At 42.4% G+C, this 19,429-nt stretch overlaps 1 protein-coding gene across 1 annotated transcript in view; it reads right to left on the bottom strand.

Annotated features, from left to right (window-relative positions):
• LOC100953671 (A disintegrin and metalloproteinase with thrombospondin motifs 3-like) overlaps positions 1-19,429 on the bottom strand; it is a gene marked incomplete at its 3' end in the record, with an annotated part of 204,915 nt that overhangs the window by 63,725 nt on the left and 121,761 nt on the right. Inside the window, exon 4 of the mRNA XM_012805323.2 lies at positions 3,879-4,035. Within this exon, the coding sequence (XP_012660777.1) occupies positions 3,879-4,035 (157 nt within the window). The remainder of the gene's footprint in view (positions 1-3,878; positions 4,036-19,429) is intronic.

Raw genomic sequence — 19,429 nt, 5'->3', positions numbered from 1 at the left:
GCTCTGCGCTGTGAGCACCGCCAGCTCTGCACTAGAAGACACCATGATCTACACTGCGAAGTACACAGCTGCTCTAGGTCTTATTCTTAAAAGAGTAATCATGAGGCGCAGCACTGCGTCTGCGATTTCACTGTTTAGTTCAATATATTTTAAAAGAGCTCTTCCTATTTCTCCACATTACAAAAAACAATGCAACCTCTCCATGAAGAGTCAAGGAAAGGGGATCTACTCTCCGTGGACCGACTGGGGGTTTCGTCTGAACCACATGACACATCATCTCAACAGTTTCAAAGCTGTGACTTTTGCTGAAAACTCGAATGGATATTTTTAGGGCACAGAGAAAAGAAATAGATGTTTGCATTTGATCGAGTAGAACACTTGAGGGTTCTCAAAGGGTGGTGAAAACATGATTTTGTTTTCATTTCTGGGTTTAGTTTTACTTTTTAAGGACATACTGTCTGCCTCACCTACAGCAAATATCGTTCATGGGCTCCCAGTTCTGTGCGATGTCCACCTTCTGATCCTCAGTAACACAGGTGGGAATGAGAGCGCTGAGGGCAGGCAGAGACATGCCAACTGTCCAGAAGCCAGCACCTGCCCCCTCACTCCTGAGCTAATTATCTCCCCCCCTCCCCGTCCCTACTGCAACATGCATTAACTAGGGGCATGACTAGGAGAATACTCTATGTATTTTTAATTCACTATTTCAATGGATCTTCTAACTTTATCTATCCAGAATTGCACCCACTTGCCATCCTTCACCAAGCCTATTTCTGTTTCTCACTTTATATTTCTGGATTCGGGAAAGATAATTTTCTAGTCTTCTAGATCAGATCTGATTTCTTTCCAATTGAGCTACATCTCTCCATCTCACTGCTACTCACCCAGCCTAGGTCCTAACTAATTTTAACGTAGAGCTCTTGCAGCAAACTACAAAACTCAATTCTGGGGAGCTGAACTGCCAAAGCCAAGAACTACATCCAGGCAATCACTGTGACAACTACACAACACGGCAGAGCATTGACAGGCCCCCCGACGGAACCCCGCTGGGCCAGAACAGCTTGCCGAGATCAGAACACCCCTGAGGACTGCTGCTGTCAGAGAAATTTATGAAGACCGTGGCTCTCAAACACATTTCTTTCTAAGTATTAGCCTATGCATTTTACTCCTCTGCCTATAACTCATTAAAAAAAAATCACATGTCTCCTAAAATAACATCTTAAAGTGATCCAGAAAAAGTACTATGTTATATGGTACTTTAGTTTTCATTTAGACATCAATATACTTTTCTAACTTAGAATTTGTTTGATTTTACATTTTAGAATGATGAAATACATAAAAGGATATTCTTAATTTATACTTGGAAGGTACTTCGTCTGTGAGAAAGCTTGGCTCTCAGTTCTGTGACCAAGAAGTTGGAGTAATTTAAAAGCTACAGCGTGGTACTTAAGAGTTGTAACTCTAAATTACTTTCTACCCCAGGGAAGAGAATTACACTTCCAACATATATGGTTACATTTTAAGATTTTCGAAGAAGGTAATTGATATTACCCACAACTCAATTCAATCAGAACATCATAAATAATAAAATGAAAGTCAGTAGGTTCATATTAAGGTTTATCATGGAGCATTCTTAGAGAAGTGAATGGTTTTACTTTGCTTCAAAATTTAAAAGATTGAGAATTAAAAGAATTCCCTTGCTTTGACCCAGGATCACTGAAAACTTTCCACAATGCATTACCGTAACTTGCGGCCCACTCCTCTGAGAAGGTACACTTCTATTCATGACTAAAGACGAAATAAACACTCGGCCATGTCTGCATTCTTGAAACAACTCTTATTGTAAACTGAGTGAGTTAGTGTTGGTGCTACTAGAACTGATATTTTGAATAATTTTCTTTAAAAAATGTTCCAAATTTCCCTAATCCTATCCAACTCACTTAAATGTACATATTCTGACTACTAAGCTACTTTTCCTATTCTATCATCAAAAACACAATAAATATTACAACATTTCAAGAAAAATATCTCTCCTTTCTGTAAATACCAAGCTAATATTTATAGAAACAGATGCCTTCAGGGACGGAAGTATACTAACAGGAAACAGCTTGCTGAAACTACACTCATGACAGATGAGATGAATGGGAGGACAGTCACACAGCTGACCTGACTTCCAGTTGCCCCAGACAATCCGATAACATGTGCTTTTCTGAAATATATTTAGCCATTGCTCTGAAAAATATTACATATTAATAATATGCAGCAACTGGGACCTTCAGAAAAAGCAGTGTTGTACTATTTATTCTTTGACATAACTAGTCTTCTCATTTCATGACATTTTTAGAATATGAAAACTCAATGGAGAATAAGATTCACATAGGCACAACCTGAAGACAAATAACATCTGACTATTTGACGTTCACAAAACTCTCAATGCGCAAACCTTTTGCCAGATACTTAATTATTAACAGCTATGAGATAACGCCAGCGAGCCTTCCCTACGCACCTACTGCTGTTGAATGTTATACTCAACAATTTGTGTTATGTCCAATACTTGATGCAATGGTATAATGTCTTTTTTTCTTTTTCTTTTCTTTTTTTTTTTGCAGTTTTTGGCTGGAGCTGGGTTTGAACCCGCCACCTCCGGCATATGGGGCTGGTGCCTACTCCTTTGAGCCACAGGTACCACCCACAATGTCTTTTTTTTTTTTTTCACAGGTAAAGAATTAAGTACTAAGGCCAAGTCCTAATCTAAGATGAGGGGGCAAATTGCTGTTGAGTTATTATTCATATAGGTTGTAACTGAGAAGCTCACTGCCCTGTGTTGGTCCACACTGTGTAAGCCAGGCACACATCTCATATGGCCATATTTACTAATACAGTCCTGTTGTTCCAACACAGAAAGTCCTCAAAAAGGTTCAGGCTGTATCAACTCTAAACTTATCCTCAATTATACTATCCCACTAGTACAGGATATTAAGGGAAGGGGCAACATCTGAAAACCAAGCTAATGACTAGGTAGCAACTCTTGAAAGGCTACACAGAAGACAGATGATCGCCAGAGAACACTATTTACAGCCCTGGCATTTCCCACAGAGAAATGTCCTTATTCTTCATTAAGAAGTTGTCCTGGCAAAAGTAACACAGACTTTCTGAGATTTGGCCAATCATAGAGATTCCTAAGTTTCCTTTCTTCTCTGAGGACAATTTCTCTCTTTAATTTACAAGCATATCTCCTTCATACCAAGTTCTTTTCAGGTTCCATTGAGACAAACGCTCAAAAATAGGAAACGTTCACGTGCCATACCTTGACTTTACTCTCACTGACTTTGAAATAAAATTCAGTGGAAGGATTTGACTCATTGTCTCCTCCATGGAGAAAAAAAGTTTTGCAAAACAGACTTTAAAGTGAAATAGGATAATTATTTCCAAACAAATCCATCTCACGGGTCTTACAACAAAATGCAACTCCTTGTTATGCCAATGTATCTTATTTTAACAGTTTTAAAATAACATTAATAATGCATAAATTAGATACTTCTGGAAAGCACAAATATATGTATTTCCAAATTTTAACATAAACTAGAGAAAAGACAGTTTTAAAGTAAAACTTTTAAAAGTTTTCATAAAATAAATCATAAATAACAGACACATCAAGGCCGTAAGACACACTGGGGTGAAATGATACCAAGAGCACAGAACTTCTCTGGGCAGGTTTAAAAGGCAGCTGTACTCCATGGTTTACAAATACCAAGGCTTTTGCTGTCTCCACATAATACAAGAGCACACGACAATCACATTCTCTCAATTCCTGGGAGAGTTGTTTTCATAACATCTAAAACTATATTGCATCATTAAGCTTTGTCACAGACACCTACCTGGGTAGTGGTAGTCTCTGGACATGTCGACAGGGGCCCGCTCCACTGCCGACCTCTTGTAGACAACGTGAATCCTTCCTTTTTCTTCCTCCATCTGTTTACCTTTTTCCAAGGGTTCAATGAAATACTCTTCATTATCACTTTTTATCATTCCAGCCTAGATTAAGCATAAAAAGGATTAGTTTAAAAACATGTGTCTATCACCTTCAGCTCATGAGCACTTCTTTTTAAATTGCAAGAATATAATTTGTGAAAACTAATACTTTATCTTTCTACATTTGGCTCTCTATTTAAAATGGCTAACCATAATTTACACCAGATAAAATTTCATATATAATAGGGATTTACAAAGTTCATATAAGGTAGGAAGCAAAATTTACACAGGTCTGAATGAGGAAGTCATTCAGGGTACACATTTCATCAGACTGCAGAAGAAGGGCATTTGCACATTCCACTTGGTATTTTATCTCTAGAAGGAATTCTGTGGGACACAGAAGCTCCCAAACATCTCTAACAACACCATTTGGGGGAGAAAGTCTAGAGAATCCTCAAAACTTCTATAATACAGGCTCTTCAGAAAGAAGTCTGGAGAATGCTCAAAGATCTAAAAGTAGACCTTCCATTTGATCCTGAAATCCCAGTAGTAGGCATCTACCCAGAGGGAAAAGAATCATTTTACCATCAGGACATTTGCACTTGAATGTTTACAGCAGCTCAGTTCATAATCACAAAGATGTGGAAACAACCTAAGTGCCCATCTACCCATGAATGATTAACAAACTGTGGGGTATGTACACCTGGAGTACCATTCAGCCGTGAGAAAGATGAAGACTTTACAGCTTTTGTATTAACCTGGATGGAACTGGAGAACATTCTCCTTAGTAACATTCTCCTTATTCTTCCATCTCAAGGATGGAAAAACAAGCCTCCCAGGTACTCAATACTAGTTTGAAACCAGTAGATGAACAACTACAGACCTACATGAGAGAAAAACACATTTCAAATTCCAGAATGGGGAAGGGGAAACCTCAGTAAGCCCCGGCTAACGGGCACATTGTAGGGGTGTGTGGCTCACCTCCTGGGTGAGAGGCTCAAAATACAACTCGGACATTGCCTTACAAATGCAAACAATGTAACCTAATAGTATGAACATTTATATTAATCTGAGATAAAAAAGATACCTAATTTCCCACAATGACCATGGTGGAGCTGCTGTCCATGCATCATAAGTTTGCTTTTTTAAAATACATCTCCTTCCCCTAACACTGTGGCATGTCTCGGAGGAGTTCTGTGCTATGCTCAGTTATTTCTGTCTTTAAATAGCCTCTTTAACATGCTGTGGAAACCTCACATTTATAATATTTATTAATTTGAAGAACTAACTCATATTTGTCCTTGCTTAATCTAACTTCATAATATATATATTATACACATATATAATACATTATACATATATATTTTTTTCTTCCTTTCACACTAAAAACCCTATCCTATTCCATCCATCTGGAATTTGATCCAATTCTTTCTATCTCTCTATTGTTTTTTTCTGACTTTCTTTCATCCTTTGATTATTTAGAAAACACCAGGGCTGTACCCAGTACTACAGCTCAGGACCAATGATGGTTTGTCTGAACTGCGTCCTTCCTTGAGCACTAACTCCACATACATCGGGTAGCTTCAGTCACGTTTATCCTTTAAAGTTCATATAATAATATGTAGCATTTGTTTAACTGTTAACATATTCATTTGAAAGCAAAATTGAATAAATAATTAGTGTAGGAATCGTAATTATTTTGAAAACATGTAAGAGATTTAGAGGTCTTATTTTTTTCCTGAGTTCTTTAACTTCTTCTATATTTTCACCTATAAGGTCATTGTCTCTCATGGATTATAGTCAAGAGAGTGTTTCTTACCCTTCTAACTATCAGTCTGATGTTTCTTTTTTATTAAATCATCACTGTGTACATTAATGCAGTCATGGGGTACAATGTGCTAGTTTTATATACAATTTGAAATATTTTCATCAAACTGGTTACATAGCCTTCACGACATTTTCTTAGTTATTGTGTTAAGACATTTATATTCTGCATTTAGTAAGTTTCATGTTTTTCTGCCATCATGGAGTCATGAAAGGGAGGCGCCCCCCCACCCAGAGCAGGTGCTTCCAGCTAGGACGCTTTGAACGCAGCTGTCCCGTTTCGGGCAGTTCTGGCCCCTCTTCTTTTCTGACTGCTGCCGCCAGACAAGGCTCTCCACCTTCTTCCCCTGGATACTCCACCTGGGACTCCTGCAAGCTGCGGCAGCTCTGGTGCCACATCTCTACCCACTTCATCCTGTGCACACACAGACTGCCCTGGAAACTATGGAGCCGCATCTTGCAGGAGAACATCACCAAAGCAACCCCACCGTTCTTGGTCCTTACCTTCTGGAACAACTCCTACCCTTCACCAGTGGTCCTTGAGCAGAGACGCAGACCTTCCAGACAGACACTGCTACGCGTAGGTGTTTTTTTTTTTTTTTCCTCATCTGGCAACTTTTATCTACTCCTGTACTGTGAAAATACCCAGTATTTTTCATAAGTGGAATGATTAATTCTTCCCTCTTCAAAGCTGTTCAATGTCAATGGATTCTTCTCCTCTACAAATACTATTTCCAATGTTTTCTCATGTTTTGCAATTTTCCTTTTAATTTCTTCAACATTATGTCATATTCACATATTTCTTATTACTGGTATTTTCAATACTCCTGGCTTTTTCCCTTCTTGGGCATGGATGGATTCATAATGTCCATTAAAAACATCCAACTGGGCACACACACAGTAAACACAGAACAGGTTAAAGAGTCCAGGGCCATCACTAATACCCTCTGTTCACAGCAGGAGGCATGCGCTGGCTTTATCTTAGAAACATAAGTCTGTTGCTATATCAGTTTATGAGCTGAAGTTCACCAGGGGCAGAGTTTCCATGCTCCTCTTTCTTCTGGTCTTTTCTTTGCACCAGATCTACTGAGTCACCACTCTCCATGCCGTCTCCCACGGTGATCTACTGGGTCGCCATGCCCTGTGCCATCTCCCACAGTGATCTACTGAGTCACCACGCTCTGGGCCATTTCCCACGGTGATCTACTGGGTCTCCATGTTCCGTGCCATCCCCCACAGAGATCTACTGAGTCACCACGCTGCATGCCGTCCCCCACAGAGATCTACTGAGTCACCACGCTCCGTGCTGTCTCCCACAGAGATCTACCAGGTCGCCATGCTCCCTGCCATCCCCCACAGTGATCTACCGGGTCGCCATGCTCCGTGCCATCTCTCACAGTGACCTACCGGGTCACCATACTTCGTGCCATCCCCCACAGTGACCTACCGGGTCACCACGCTCCGTGCCGTCCCCCACAGTGACCTACTGGGTCACCACACTCCAAGCCATCTCCCACGGTGATCTACTGGGTCACCACACTCCCTGCCATCCCCCACAGAGATCTACTGAGTCACCATGCTCCGTGCAGTCTCCCACACTCCTTTCACCTTCCTGTTCCCACCAGCACGCCCTCCGTCACTTCCACCTTCCTCATCTTTGCAGAGGCGCACACACCCCACCCTGTTCATTGGGCCTGCAGAGACTCTTTCCTTAGACCATGATGGTGCTCCCAGCTGAGGGTCTGACCGGCAGAAATAGCACCCTGAAGCAGTCAGCAGCTCTGAGCAATGGGCAGAGGGTTTGAAGGAGATCGGGATGGCAGGCTAGACTAGCCCACATGCACCCCCCTGAAACATTTCTCCACATCTTCTGTGGCAAACATTCAAATTCCAGGTCCCATGGTATTACTTTCCCCCACTAGGCCACCAGCAAAATAAAATTTAACACAACTAAGCATCTCACTTAGAAAGCAAGAACATTTAAGTCAGGGTGAGATGACATTAGTGACCAGGCAAAGGTGATACAGTGACCTCCAGTAGTTCCATGGACAGAAAAATGAATAAATAGTAGGGAACATGCCCACATTAAGTTTAATGGAAAACTTTATATATATATGAAGCATTGAGTAGACACCATAGAAAACAAATTGTCAGAGATATAATTCCTTTGTCCTCATTTGATTAAATCTTGTCAAATACAAAAAATACAAGCCTGAAGGTATTCAGTGAGGTATGTTGTGGAAATTCCAGAAAGTAATTGACATGGCAGTTGATAGTCAAATCCATAAGACTATGTTTCCCTCCACTATCTCCCCATACACTGCAGATCATCAGTGGGAGATGTTGCTTTTTCCCCAAAATTATCCAGTATTAATTCCAGCTGAAATGCTTCAAGTCCGCATCATAGGAAACCTTCACCTCAGCACTGCTGTGTTCACACTGCCTCACATCTTCACCCAGCACGGCAGCCACACTCCTTTTCAAGTCATCTTCTAGTTTGGACAGACTAGAATGTGCCAACAAGTGGACTCAGCAAGTCGAGGCTCAAAGCACCAGGTGCTTCTGTCCCACCCGCACCAAGGTGTGGGACACTCCCAGGCTGGATGTCCATGCAGGTGGACAGCGGCTCTGTCACCTCAAAAACAAGCTTCCCAGTTTGCCCACTCGGGAGGGAAAGCAGCATGAGGATGTCCAGTCGGAGCCTTTTATGAGCCAGCCCTGGCCGTGGGATTTGCCATTTCCACCAACCTCCATGGGCAGGGTCTGGTTCTACAGCTCACAGCGGACTGCAAAGAGGCCAGGAAACCAGTCTGCTGTATACCAGGGAGGGGAGATGAGTGGATTTTGGTGAACGGATGGAAGTCTCAACCTCAAATAAAATCATGTCGCTCCTTTGATTAAAACACTCCAATTGCTTCTCGTGGCACTTAGAACTGCACTTAGCGCCATAGCCCACAAGGCCCTGTGCCATCTGGCCTGTGGCCACCCTCAGCTGGTGCCACGTTCCTGTACTCATGAGACACGTCCCTCAGCTGGCTGTTTTCCGTTCTCCAGGTCCAAGCTTAAATGTTAATTTCTTAAAATGATTTGATTTTCTCACTTCCTTACCCACAAAAGTCAGTTACCCCCATCTATCTCAGGTCCCATCACAGCCCATCATTCTGACTCAAAGCAATGAGTCCTCTTGTCTCCTGGCCCTTAACACAAATTTCAGGGTTGGGTTTACCTCAGTGTTAAACTTTTCATTCCCTGTCTCCCCACAGGACTGTGGCACTGAGGCAGGGACATCTGTCTCAATTCACCTTCGAATCCTCACACTCCATTACAATTACAATTTCTGCCACAACATATGTGCTCGATAAACTTCTGATGAAAAACTACATGTGTGAGTGGTTCATGTGTGGTGTGAGTGAGAGGGTGAAGCATTTTTAGAAACTGTTGGTGGTTTTCCGAAGATGGGAGGATGCTGTACTGGCGACCTGAGGAAGGAGTCCCAGGTAAGGAAGGCGTCCCAGGTGAGGAAGGCGTCCCAGGTGGGCAGCGCAGGTGCGAGTGAAGGGTGTGGAGAGGGAAAGCGCATGGTGGGCAGCAGGTGAGGGAGCCTGTCTTCAGAGAAGAGGCTGTGCAGGTGGCTCTGGGGACAGCATGTGGAGCAGGGGCACTGCCCAGGGTCTGAATTTCAATATGTGGGAGTGGAAAACAGAAGAGGAAGAAGAGAGGGGAGAAGGAAGGAGAGGAAGAGGAAGGAAAGAAAAGACAGAGGGAGAGAGAGCGAATGTGGATGAGATGGACGACAGCACAGTGCTCTTCAGCTGGGTCTAAGTCAGACGGGATGAAAGCCTAGAGAGCAAGCAAGAAGCAGAAGTAACAGTCCCGGTGGCAAAGGTGGCAATGGGGAGAGAAAAGGGGAGTGAGAACGGAAATGAGGAATTAATTCAAAAGCGATTATATGGAAAAAAAATGTATTGGGTCCCTTACAGAATGTAAGCTCCTCTCCTCAAAACCTTCTAAGGTCTCTCCTTCTTACTCCACTTAAAGCCCACCTGAAGCATCCCTGATCCCAGCAGCAGCAACTTAGAGATGCCGTCAGCTTTTGACCTGCTCCCTCTCTCCCCTGCTGGTTCCATTCTAGCCACGATAGGCTGCTTGCCCACCCGTCCTTGAATACCCCAGCAGGTGCTTCTGAGACCTTTGCAGCTGGCTCCTTCTTCTACTTGGAATCTGCTTCTAGGATTCCACATGCCCGAGGCCTTGCGGAAGTGTAAACTTCTCAGAGAAGCAAACCCTGACTGCCCACCTGCCTCCTGACCCTGCACCCACAGCTCAGGACACTGTACAGCCTGCTGTGTTTGCTGCCCATGCTCAGCCTCCCAGCCCAGCCTGCCCGTCAGGATTTACTTCTGGTTTGTTTTGTTTACTGTGTCTCCCAGTGCCTGAAAGAATGCCTGACACAAAACAGTTACTCAATACATATTTCTTAAATATGAAAACAGGGAGAAGGAAGAAGCAAGCTGCCAGCTAAGACCATGCCTTGGTTTCAAGGTGACATGACTAGAAAACGAGCGCTCACGTTCCCAGAAGCAGAAATGCCTACAGGGGAAGCTGGCTGGAAGGCAAGAATAAGTTATTTCATTTTATCTTAACCATGTTCACCTAAAGTAGTGATGGAAATTTCTGACAAGCAGTGGGGAAGCAAAGAACTGTAACCCAGACAAATGGCCAAAGCCATGAACAAACTGGACGTGGGACACATCTTCTCAGTGGCAACAGCTTAAACTGTTAAAAGAAAGGAGGAAGAGAAGTCCATCAGGAGGTTGGAGGGAGGCCAAGGAATGCCCTCACCACCTCAGGAGACGCCCCCAGGAATTCCCTAAAACCTCATCCCCCAGACAGAGGCCTGTGTCCCGTCCTGCAGGACACGGTTATTCGTGGGGCGAGGGGGACCCAGCCTGTAAAAGAATAGGCGAGAAAGAGGAACGAGACCAAGCAGATTTCTTGTCAAGGTCTGTTTTAATGGAGGTAATAGGTCAGTTTTTATAGCACTCAGAGAAGACAAGAGGTGGGGTAGAGGAATGTGGGAGTTAGAGCTTGCATCAATCTCCTGCTGGGAATGTAAACGATGTGTCTGAAACATTTTATGGCTTCTCTGGGAAGAACAGCTCCTTGTCTGATAAGGGAAAAGCAGCTCCTTATCTGATAAAGGTTAGCATACTCTCCGGGGTGGGGATGGGCGGCCATCGGGTGGGGATGGGTGGCCATCTGGCGTCATTTGGCTCCTGACAGGCCTGTACGGCTGTCTGCCCCCAGCCCTGTCTATTTTCTCAGCTGCTCAGAACACTTTACCCCTCACTCCTTCTGTTCTAATCCCATGGGCTATTCCCACTGGCGCTACCCTGCTTCCCTGCGGTAGCTTCCCCTTCCCTGGGCTTCCTTCAAGGCCCGACTAGAGGAGGGTCTGCCACCTGGGAGCAGCGTCCTGCGGCACAGGTGCAAGTGTCCTGCGGCACGGGTGTGGCTTGTCTGCTGCTGTGTGGTGTCCAGGAGCTAGAAAGCACCTGCCTCAAGGTATGTGCCTCGTATTAGAGGGAGGGTGGGAGAATAAATTGATGTAATCATAGTAATTACATTACTGTGATTAATGCACATGGTAGAAACACATACACCTCAGATTCTAAACCACTCATAGCATCACAAGTGGTGTCTTCCACAGCCCTGCCCGCACACTGTGAGCGTCTCTCTCAGTAGCTACCAGAGACGGAGTAACTGTTTATAGTCTGAGCTTGCAGGTAAGACCACGCAGACTTCAGGGAGAAAAAAGTCATCAGCACTAATAAAATATTGAAGGCTTTTTATTCACTAACATGCTCACTGAGGTTGTCACATATTCAACAAGTGCTTTGGGGGAGCTCACAGATGAAGCACTGTTTTGCCCTGACATAAGTGACGATCCTGCTGCTCCCTGGCCCTTCTGTTTTATTCCAATGGATACACTGAGTGCATGTGACAACAGAGTGACTTGCAGGCATAAAGCCCAATGTGCACAAACCAAAAGGTCTCAGAGCATGGCGTTCCAAGTATTGGTATTATTTATAACACTACCAGAATTTTACAGTGTAGAAGTGTTTAGAAATGTCACACAGAAAACTATATATGCTCATAAGGGAGTCTGTTTAAACAGATGAATAATTTTAAATTCATCTTTATCATGAATCAATATATGACAGTAAGATAATATTTTATAAATGTCCCTTTATAACACAAAGCCATCCACATTTACCATTATAATCCCATGTGATATTATAGGAAATATTTATTGTATTTCTCAAACTATTTTCCAAGATTTAACATTGATTTAAATATATATATGTATATACTATACTTAGTATTATATATAACACTAAGCACATTATATTAAACATATTTTGGTTTGATTAATTCTTCACATCATCCTGTTGACAGCATTTTGGAAGGACATTTATGAAACAATGATCTATGCTAAAAAGTTAGCCTCAAAATTCCCCTCTCATCTGGTCAACTCTTCCCTCAACCCAAACACTGCCAGAGTCCAGGATTAAGTCAAATAGCCACTAAGGATGGAAACACCTACCACAAAGGCCACACTCCTACCCACTGGGAGGGTCCCTGCAGCCATGTGTGGTGTCCAAGGCTAATAAACCAGGTTAGATGGTTTTGTCACTCACCAGAGTGTAAGTGGCAAACACACATGGGGCCAGGAGCACAGGGGGTTTCAGACGAGACCGTGTCTCTGAATGCCCTTTAAGTTATAAAGTCCTGCAACAAATACAGAATGCCAGTTGTTGTATGTCTATAATAATAAGTATCAGTCACCAAGAAAAGACTAAACTGTACCTAACTCAACTTAAATAAAAAAAATCAGTCTGAATGACATTTTAAGGAGTTTGACACAAAATTACAAGGTTTTCTCTTAGAAATATCCACTTTTTGTGCTAAATTGGTTATAACGTTACAGTAGGTTGTAGCACTGAAAAGCAGCAATGAGTTTAAAATGTCTGGAAAAGACAGAGAGAGAATTTTATAATAATATTGTGTATAAGAGAGGGAACAATGTCGATATAACATTCCAGAAGGCCTCGTCATGCCTCCGTGACATGGCGGCACCATCTTGGTTCACTAAGGAAGGGCTCGGGAAAATGCAGTCTGCTGCTCACCACCTCACCGTGCTGCTTCCTCAAACATCTACCAATATGCCAAGTAGACATGGTGGAGTGCTAAGTTTAAGAAAAAAAAATTATGCCATCTCAACCTACAATTCAATGAACTGCTAAAGCAAATGGATCCAGCCTTAATTAGGGACGTTAGACATCTCTGTTTCACCACCTTAACTAGAGAGCACACTCTCTAAGCCCCTGCTGCCTGATTCTTTTCAAAACATAAGTGGCAAGAAGTATTAATAAAATGCTATAAAGATTTCCTGAAGACTAAAAGATTTTCTATAATATTTTCTCCTAATTCCTCTTATTTCCCTAATCTCCATTACAAGTCACCCTTATTTGGACTCCATGTAGGATTGCTTTCATCTGACTGCACTAAAGTGGTAAAAACCTATGAGGAAAGTGATTATATACAAAGACAGCCCTGGGAAGCTCATTATTTTAATAACAGTAAATTTGTCATTAAGAATTTTTCTCATTATCATCTTCTGATTGCTATGTGAGAATCCAGGAAAAAAATGTTCCCACAAATTTTAGTAGTAGGAACAGTTTTGCTTCTCCTAGAAATTGGTTCATTTTATTTGCTAGCCACGGTATCATATGTAACCAGTTAGTGTCTCCGAGAAAACTCAGGGTCAAATCTGTACCTCTAGGACCATCTGGTGCCAGAAATCCTTGGATACTGACTTTTTCTGAGACATTATTTTCCTTCTCTGATTTTCTCTTCTCAGTGACTTACTCTATTTTAAATATCTTATTATATGAATGCACATAAACTGCTACGTATTCTTTGTCTGAAGAAGGGGAAAAATTAGAAGTCCTATATGTCAAGCTAAAGTAAAACATCATGGTTCAGTTAATCTGAAACAGAAAGCACATCTTCAGGAAATGTGTAAATTTTATGATGTCAGCATGTTGAACACTAGCTAATATTTCACAAATAAATAAGTATTCCTAAAAGGGTGGGGAGACAGAAATTATCATTTTTATCATTCTTAGCAAAATGTGATAGTTCCTAACCCCAATCTTGCTTTCCCTTAATTTCTTAGTGATTTATCTTATACAATGGACACAGATATGAACTGTATAAAATTTATTTTTTATTTGGGTGTTTGATCCTAAGTCACTGGGCCGCCACACATTCACAAACTACCACCTGACTAATCTTGGCAGAAGGCATATCTGAACCAAACCAGATGTTTCTTGTTTTTTGTTACTTTTCATTGTTTTGCAAAACATAAAGCAAATCAAATAAACAATGTCAACAACAAAAAGCCGAATCAAAGTCATCTACTCCACTTCTTTCTAGTGTGTTTTCCTAAAAATTAAGTTAAGTGGCTGGAAAAAACATTAGCCCTGTATCGTTCTTCTATTGCTGTTGTAACAAATTGTCATCACAAATGTGATGGCTTAAAGCAACATACGTGTCCTTTTCAGTTCCCTAAGTCAGAAGCCTGACAGGTGCAAAGGTGTTAGCAGGGCCAATTTCCAAAAGCCCTGAACGCAGTGACCTGTTCCCTTCCAAACCTTCCTCTTACCTGCCCACTCCCCCAACACCCCTCAGAACCCAGGGGCTTCATTGGTCACTTGAAGGTCACACCCCTCATTCCCACGTAACTGAAAACAGACTAAGCTGAAAGGTGCAGGAACTTCCCACTTGAGGTGAGAGTGGGACCCAGGGCATCCCGCTGCCTTCTCCTTCTTCCCAAGTCTCTTCCGCTAATAGTCATGTGGCTGTGGCAATGTCCCTGGTATTTGTCTGGTTGTGTTGAGGCTCCCAGCTAAGCTCTTCTGTCCCACGTCAAATGAGGTCACGAGGAACAGAGGTGAGGCACACATGTGCCTTTGCCCGGGCTCCAACACCTCACCGAACAGGAGTGGGAATGAGGAGACGGCAAAGAGCACCCACCTGCAACCCAAAGCTAGAAAACAGAATAAAAGGAGGGAAAGAGGGAGGAAAGAAGAGAAGAAAGGCTGGTCCAATGTCTCTATGCTGCCAGGGGACTGGTCACATGGAAGAGAGAAAGAGCACAAGTGAGGGGCAGAGACAGACTGTGCCCTGGGGCTCCCGCCTGCCTCTACAGCACGGTAGGAAGTCACTCCAGCCCCGCTCTGTCACCTGTCCTGTTATTATGTATCTGCTACAGAGGTGCCCAGCAGACGGAGTACTACGTTTATTGCTAAAATTCCAAAAAGAAAGGTAGAATGTCAAGTCATGTTAAGACACAGAAAATAGAGCTTCATTATTTTTTTCCTTTGTGAAAAGAAATAGAAAGTTGAAAGCATGAAATTATGTAACAGCTTTAAGGATGGGACACAGCAAGTGAAGAGGAGGAGGAGGAAGGACCGTGCTCAGGAAACTGAATTCGGAGACTGGCTGGGAGAGTTTCACCCACCCTCAGTTCAGAAAGCCCTAACAATCTGGGTGAAAATGTTTTTCATAAGCATTTGACATTTATGGAATTTATGGTGTACAAATGTTTCTATTCATTTAAAGAAAACCTTGGATCCTTTTCAAAAGAGCGTAAATCATCGCCTCATGTATCTGGTCTGGTTTTGCATGTAAGGCACTTCACCTGGCAATTTTTCTGACTCATGATGAGGTTTATAGGACATGTATGTATAAAAAAACCTCTAAGAAAACATTTTAGATGACTGAAGCCATGATAGGATCAAAGATTCTAAAACTTAATTTTATTAACCACCCCAGGAAACCAACAGAGCCCTTCTGTTAAATGTTCATTATCTCCCTCATGCTTCTTCCATTAAAATGATGACGTCCAGGCTTAAAAATAAGATGAACCTCTCCTGCCTTACCATGAAGGAGAAACCCCAGCTTGGCTGAAACAGAACACGGGTTCAGGTCACAGCTTTGCTATTAATTAGCGTTCCTCTTGAAAAGCCATTTAAACTCTCTGGGGCTCAGTTTCATAATTTGAAAAATTAAAAGAGTTTGACTAGATAATCTCTAAAACATCTTCCAATTCAATTATTCTATTGTTTAAATTATATTCCAATATTCAGGCTCCCAGGAAACAAATGAATTTGAAAAGTTGCTCCCTGCCAATATCCCAAGACCCACTTATTCCCATAAGAAATAACATAAAATATGATTGTAAGACTAATACAGTTAACTCCTATGAAAGTAGGTCACAAAATATAGTGTGCCAAAGAATTTAGGTCCCAACCTCAGAGACTTTTCCATGTTATAACTCCAGAGAGTCTGATTCAAATGGACTGGGATGGAGATCAGAAGCCTTCAATTTTAACAAGCACTTCAATGCCACAAATAGTAGTTGCCTGGAAATTATAGTTTGAGAAAAATTGCTTAAAAATAATGTGCCAATCAAAATGGATTTTTGGAGGTTTATTCCTTTACTCCATAACAAATTTTAAGATGACTATTTAAAGGAAGCATGAGTAAATGGAACCTATGAATTAAGCCCTATGTAATAATTAAAATATATACTAGTCACCAACTAAAGATATAATAAATAAATACTGTAAAAAATAAATACTGTACACATTTCACAAGTTTTTAAGAGTTAATAGAATGACTCAAGAGGTCTTCACAGTTATGAGAAAAAATGAAAAATTATGTTCTTTAATTCAGCAGAAAACAGGAAAAGCATTAGAAATTCTAACAGTTAAAAAATAGTTGAAGGGAATTAGAAATTCTAACAATTAAAAAATAGTTGAAGGGAAATGTAAACTCCAAAAATATTTTACTTTTTTCTTTTTGAGACCAAGTCTCACTATGTCGCACTCTATGGAGTGGCATCACAGCTCACAGCAACCTCAAACTCTTGGGCTTAAGTGGTTCTCTTGCCTCAGCCTCCCAAGTAGCTGGGACAATAAGTACCCACCACAACACCCAGCTAATTTTTGTTGCATTTGTCATTGTTGTTTAGCTGGCCCAGGCTGGGTTCCAACTTGCCAGTCTTGGTGTATGTGGCTGGCACCGTAACTACTGTGCTACGGATGCAGAGCCATATCTTATTGTTTATCTTAGAAATTATTCAAAATATCATTATTATACATACCAAAATACATGGCCATTCCAAAAGTTCATGAGTCCTGGAGATTAGTAACTAATTATTATTAAAGCTATGATTGTGCCTTATGCCACGTTCTGAGGATATATGTTAGAGCCCTATTCCTAAAGAGAGAACATGCTAGATCATAGTCAACATTGACAGAATTGAAATCAGCAAGGACAGGTGTGACTTACAGGAATTCTGCTTATGAACCAGCAGTGCAGTAACTGCTCCCTTGCGGCTGCTGCTGCTGGGTGGATATGGGAAACCCACATCAGGTCTGGTATCTCCTGGGGTAGGGTTTTCAGACTCTAAAGTGGAAATGAATCATCTTGAGATCTTGTCAGAATGCAGATTCCAGTTCAGTGGTCTGAGAGTCACGCCCAGGGGAGCATGCTGGGCCCTCAAAGTTCAGAATCTTGGATAAACTCTCAGGTGACACTGATGCTTCCGGTCTCCACCCTACACCTTGAACAGTGAGGCCTCAGGGCACACCGACTGCAGGCCACTGTGCCTGCCTGCACCTTCCACGGATGGCCATGACACCACGCCTCCTACCCCACACGCCATTCTCAGCGTGGCCCTAGCACCCTCACGAGAGGTGGAGTTTCACTCCCTTCCCTCAAATCCAGGGCAGCTTTCCTTCCCGGCTCACTTGGAACCAAAATCCTGTGGTAGCAATGTCACTGCATGACATTCTGGGCCTAAATGCTACAACTTCTGCCCCTGTCTCAGAGGACACCCTCCCTCCACATGCTTCCTATTGGAACGCAGCAGCCACAGGGGAGAAACCCAAGCTGTACAGAGAGGCCAAATGCAAGCACTCAGGTGACAGTCCAAGCTTCAGAATCAACTTGGCCCAGGCACTAGGCCTATGAATGGGAAATCCCCAGAGAGCCTCCAAAGTCAGCCAGTCAAGTAACCCCTGGTCTTCTGACCCTTCCCGGATGAGGACCCAGACATTCTGGATTAAACACAAGCCATCCACACTTGCCCTTCCTGAATTTCTAGCATGAAGTCTGTGAACGTAATAAAATAGATGCTGTGTTATATCCTCAGTTTGAGGGGCCTTGTTACTCGACAATGTAAAACCGAAAGAATGGAATTACAGTTGAGGCAGAGAAAGGATAAAGGCAGAAACCTGACCCTACATATCATTTTTAATAGTTCGCATGAAGTTATGCAGCTTAGGGAGGGAAGGTCTGGTGATGGAGACGAACCATCCAAAATTATTAAAAGGACTCATGGGAAAAGTCTTGTTGGATAGAAGGTGAGTTCTGAGATGAGGCAAGAGATCGTGACAGAAATATTATGGGAATAATAGCCTCTTAAATGGAGAGAATTACAAAGAAATTTTGAAGGCATCACTGACGAACAGTAAGTACAGGTGGAAATCTGAGAATGGAACTTCGATCATTGGTTTGAGACTTCAGTATGGTCTTTTGTTCCATCAGTGAGACTTTTTTCATCAGACCAATTAGAACACCCCCAGTTAGAACACCCCCAGAGCAAAGTAACAAATTAGAGAGAGCAAATGGAAAGCTGGACGGAGAGAAATAGGAGCAAGATGAATGGAACACCCACAGGGCATAAATAGAAGTTGGAAGGAAGAGTTACGGCACAATGGCTAAATTAGCTATTGCATCTGGGAGTACTTCCACTGAACAACTGTTTTTTAAACGCTGCTGTAGGGGCGTCCACTGTTCCAGAGACCGAGGGTATAGTGAGGAACATGACAGTGCTACTGCCCCGTTGAATTTAAAATACTAGTGAGGACAATAAGTAATAGGCAAACAGACAGGCTGAGCACCCCAATCCTCAAACTCAAAGCAGAAATGCTCTAAGATCTGAAAGGTTTTGATGGCCACATGAAGCCAGAAGGGGAGAATTCCACCCCGACCACTCATTTGACAGATCACAGGGACAATGCTGTCAAAACTTATGTAAAATACTGTCTACATTTGCCTCAGCCAATAGATAGGAGGTGTAGACAAGTGAATGTCATGTTCAGACTCCCCAAGTCATATCCTAATGTGCAAGCAAGGATTTCAAACCCAGGGAAGTCCAAGGTCCCCAACACTGCAGGTCCCAAGCATTCCAGATAAGGAACATGCACCTGGCACTTTCACACGGTGCCAAGTATGGTGAGGGAAGGAGGCAGAGCTAACAAATGGAACCACTCCAGGGAGGGGAAACAGGAGAGAGATAAACAATCTGTACACGTGTGTACTAAATACGGCCAAGAAGGAGTCTATGGGAAAGTAGTAATGGCAGCAGCAGCAACACTAGAAAAGGCCCATGAGAAAGATAATGAGAGAAAAAGCCAGGCCTTATGATAGATAATAAGTCACCAGCAAATGAGAGGAAAGACCAGGCAGCTCCCTGTCTAGAAGCACAGATGCC

This window comes from Otolemur garnettii, unplaced genomic scaffold, assembly GCF_000181295.1.
Source record: "Otolemur garnettii isolate 467f Iridium unplaced genomic scaffold, OtoGar3 scaffold00039, whole genome shotgun sequence".
Classification (NCBI taxonomy): Eukaryota; Metazoa; Chordata; class Mammalia; order Primates; family Galagidae; genus Otolemur; species Otolemur garnettii.
The sequence above is the reverse complement of the archived record's forward strand: the minus strand, read 5'-3'. Positions and strand labels throughout refer to the sequence as shown.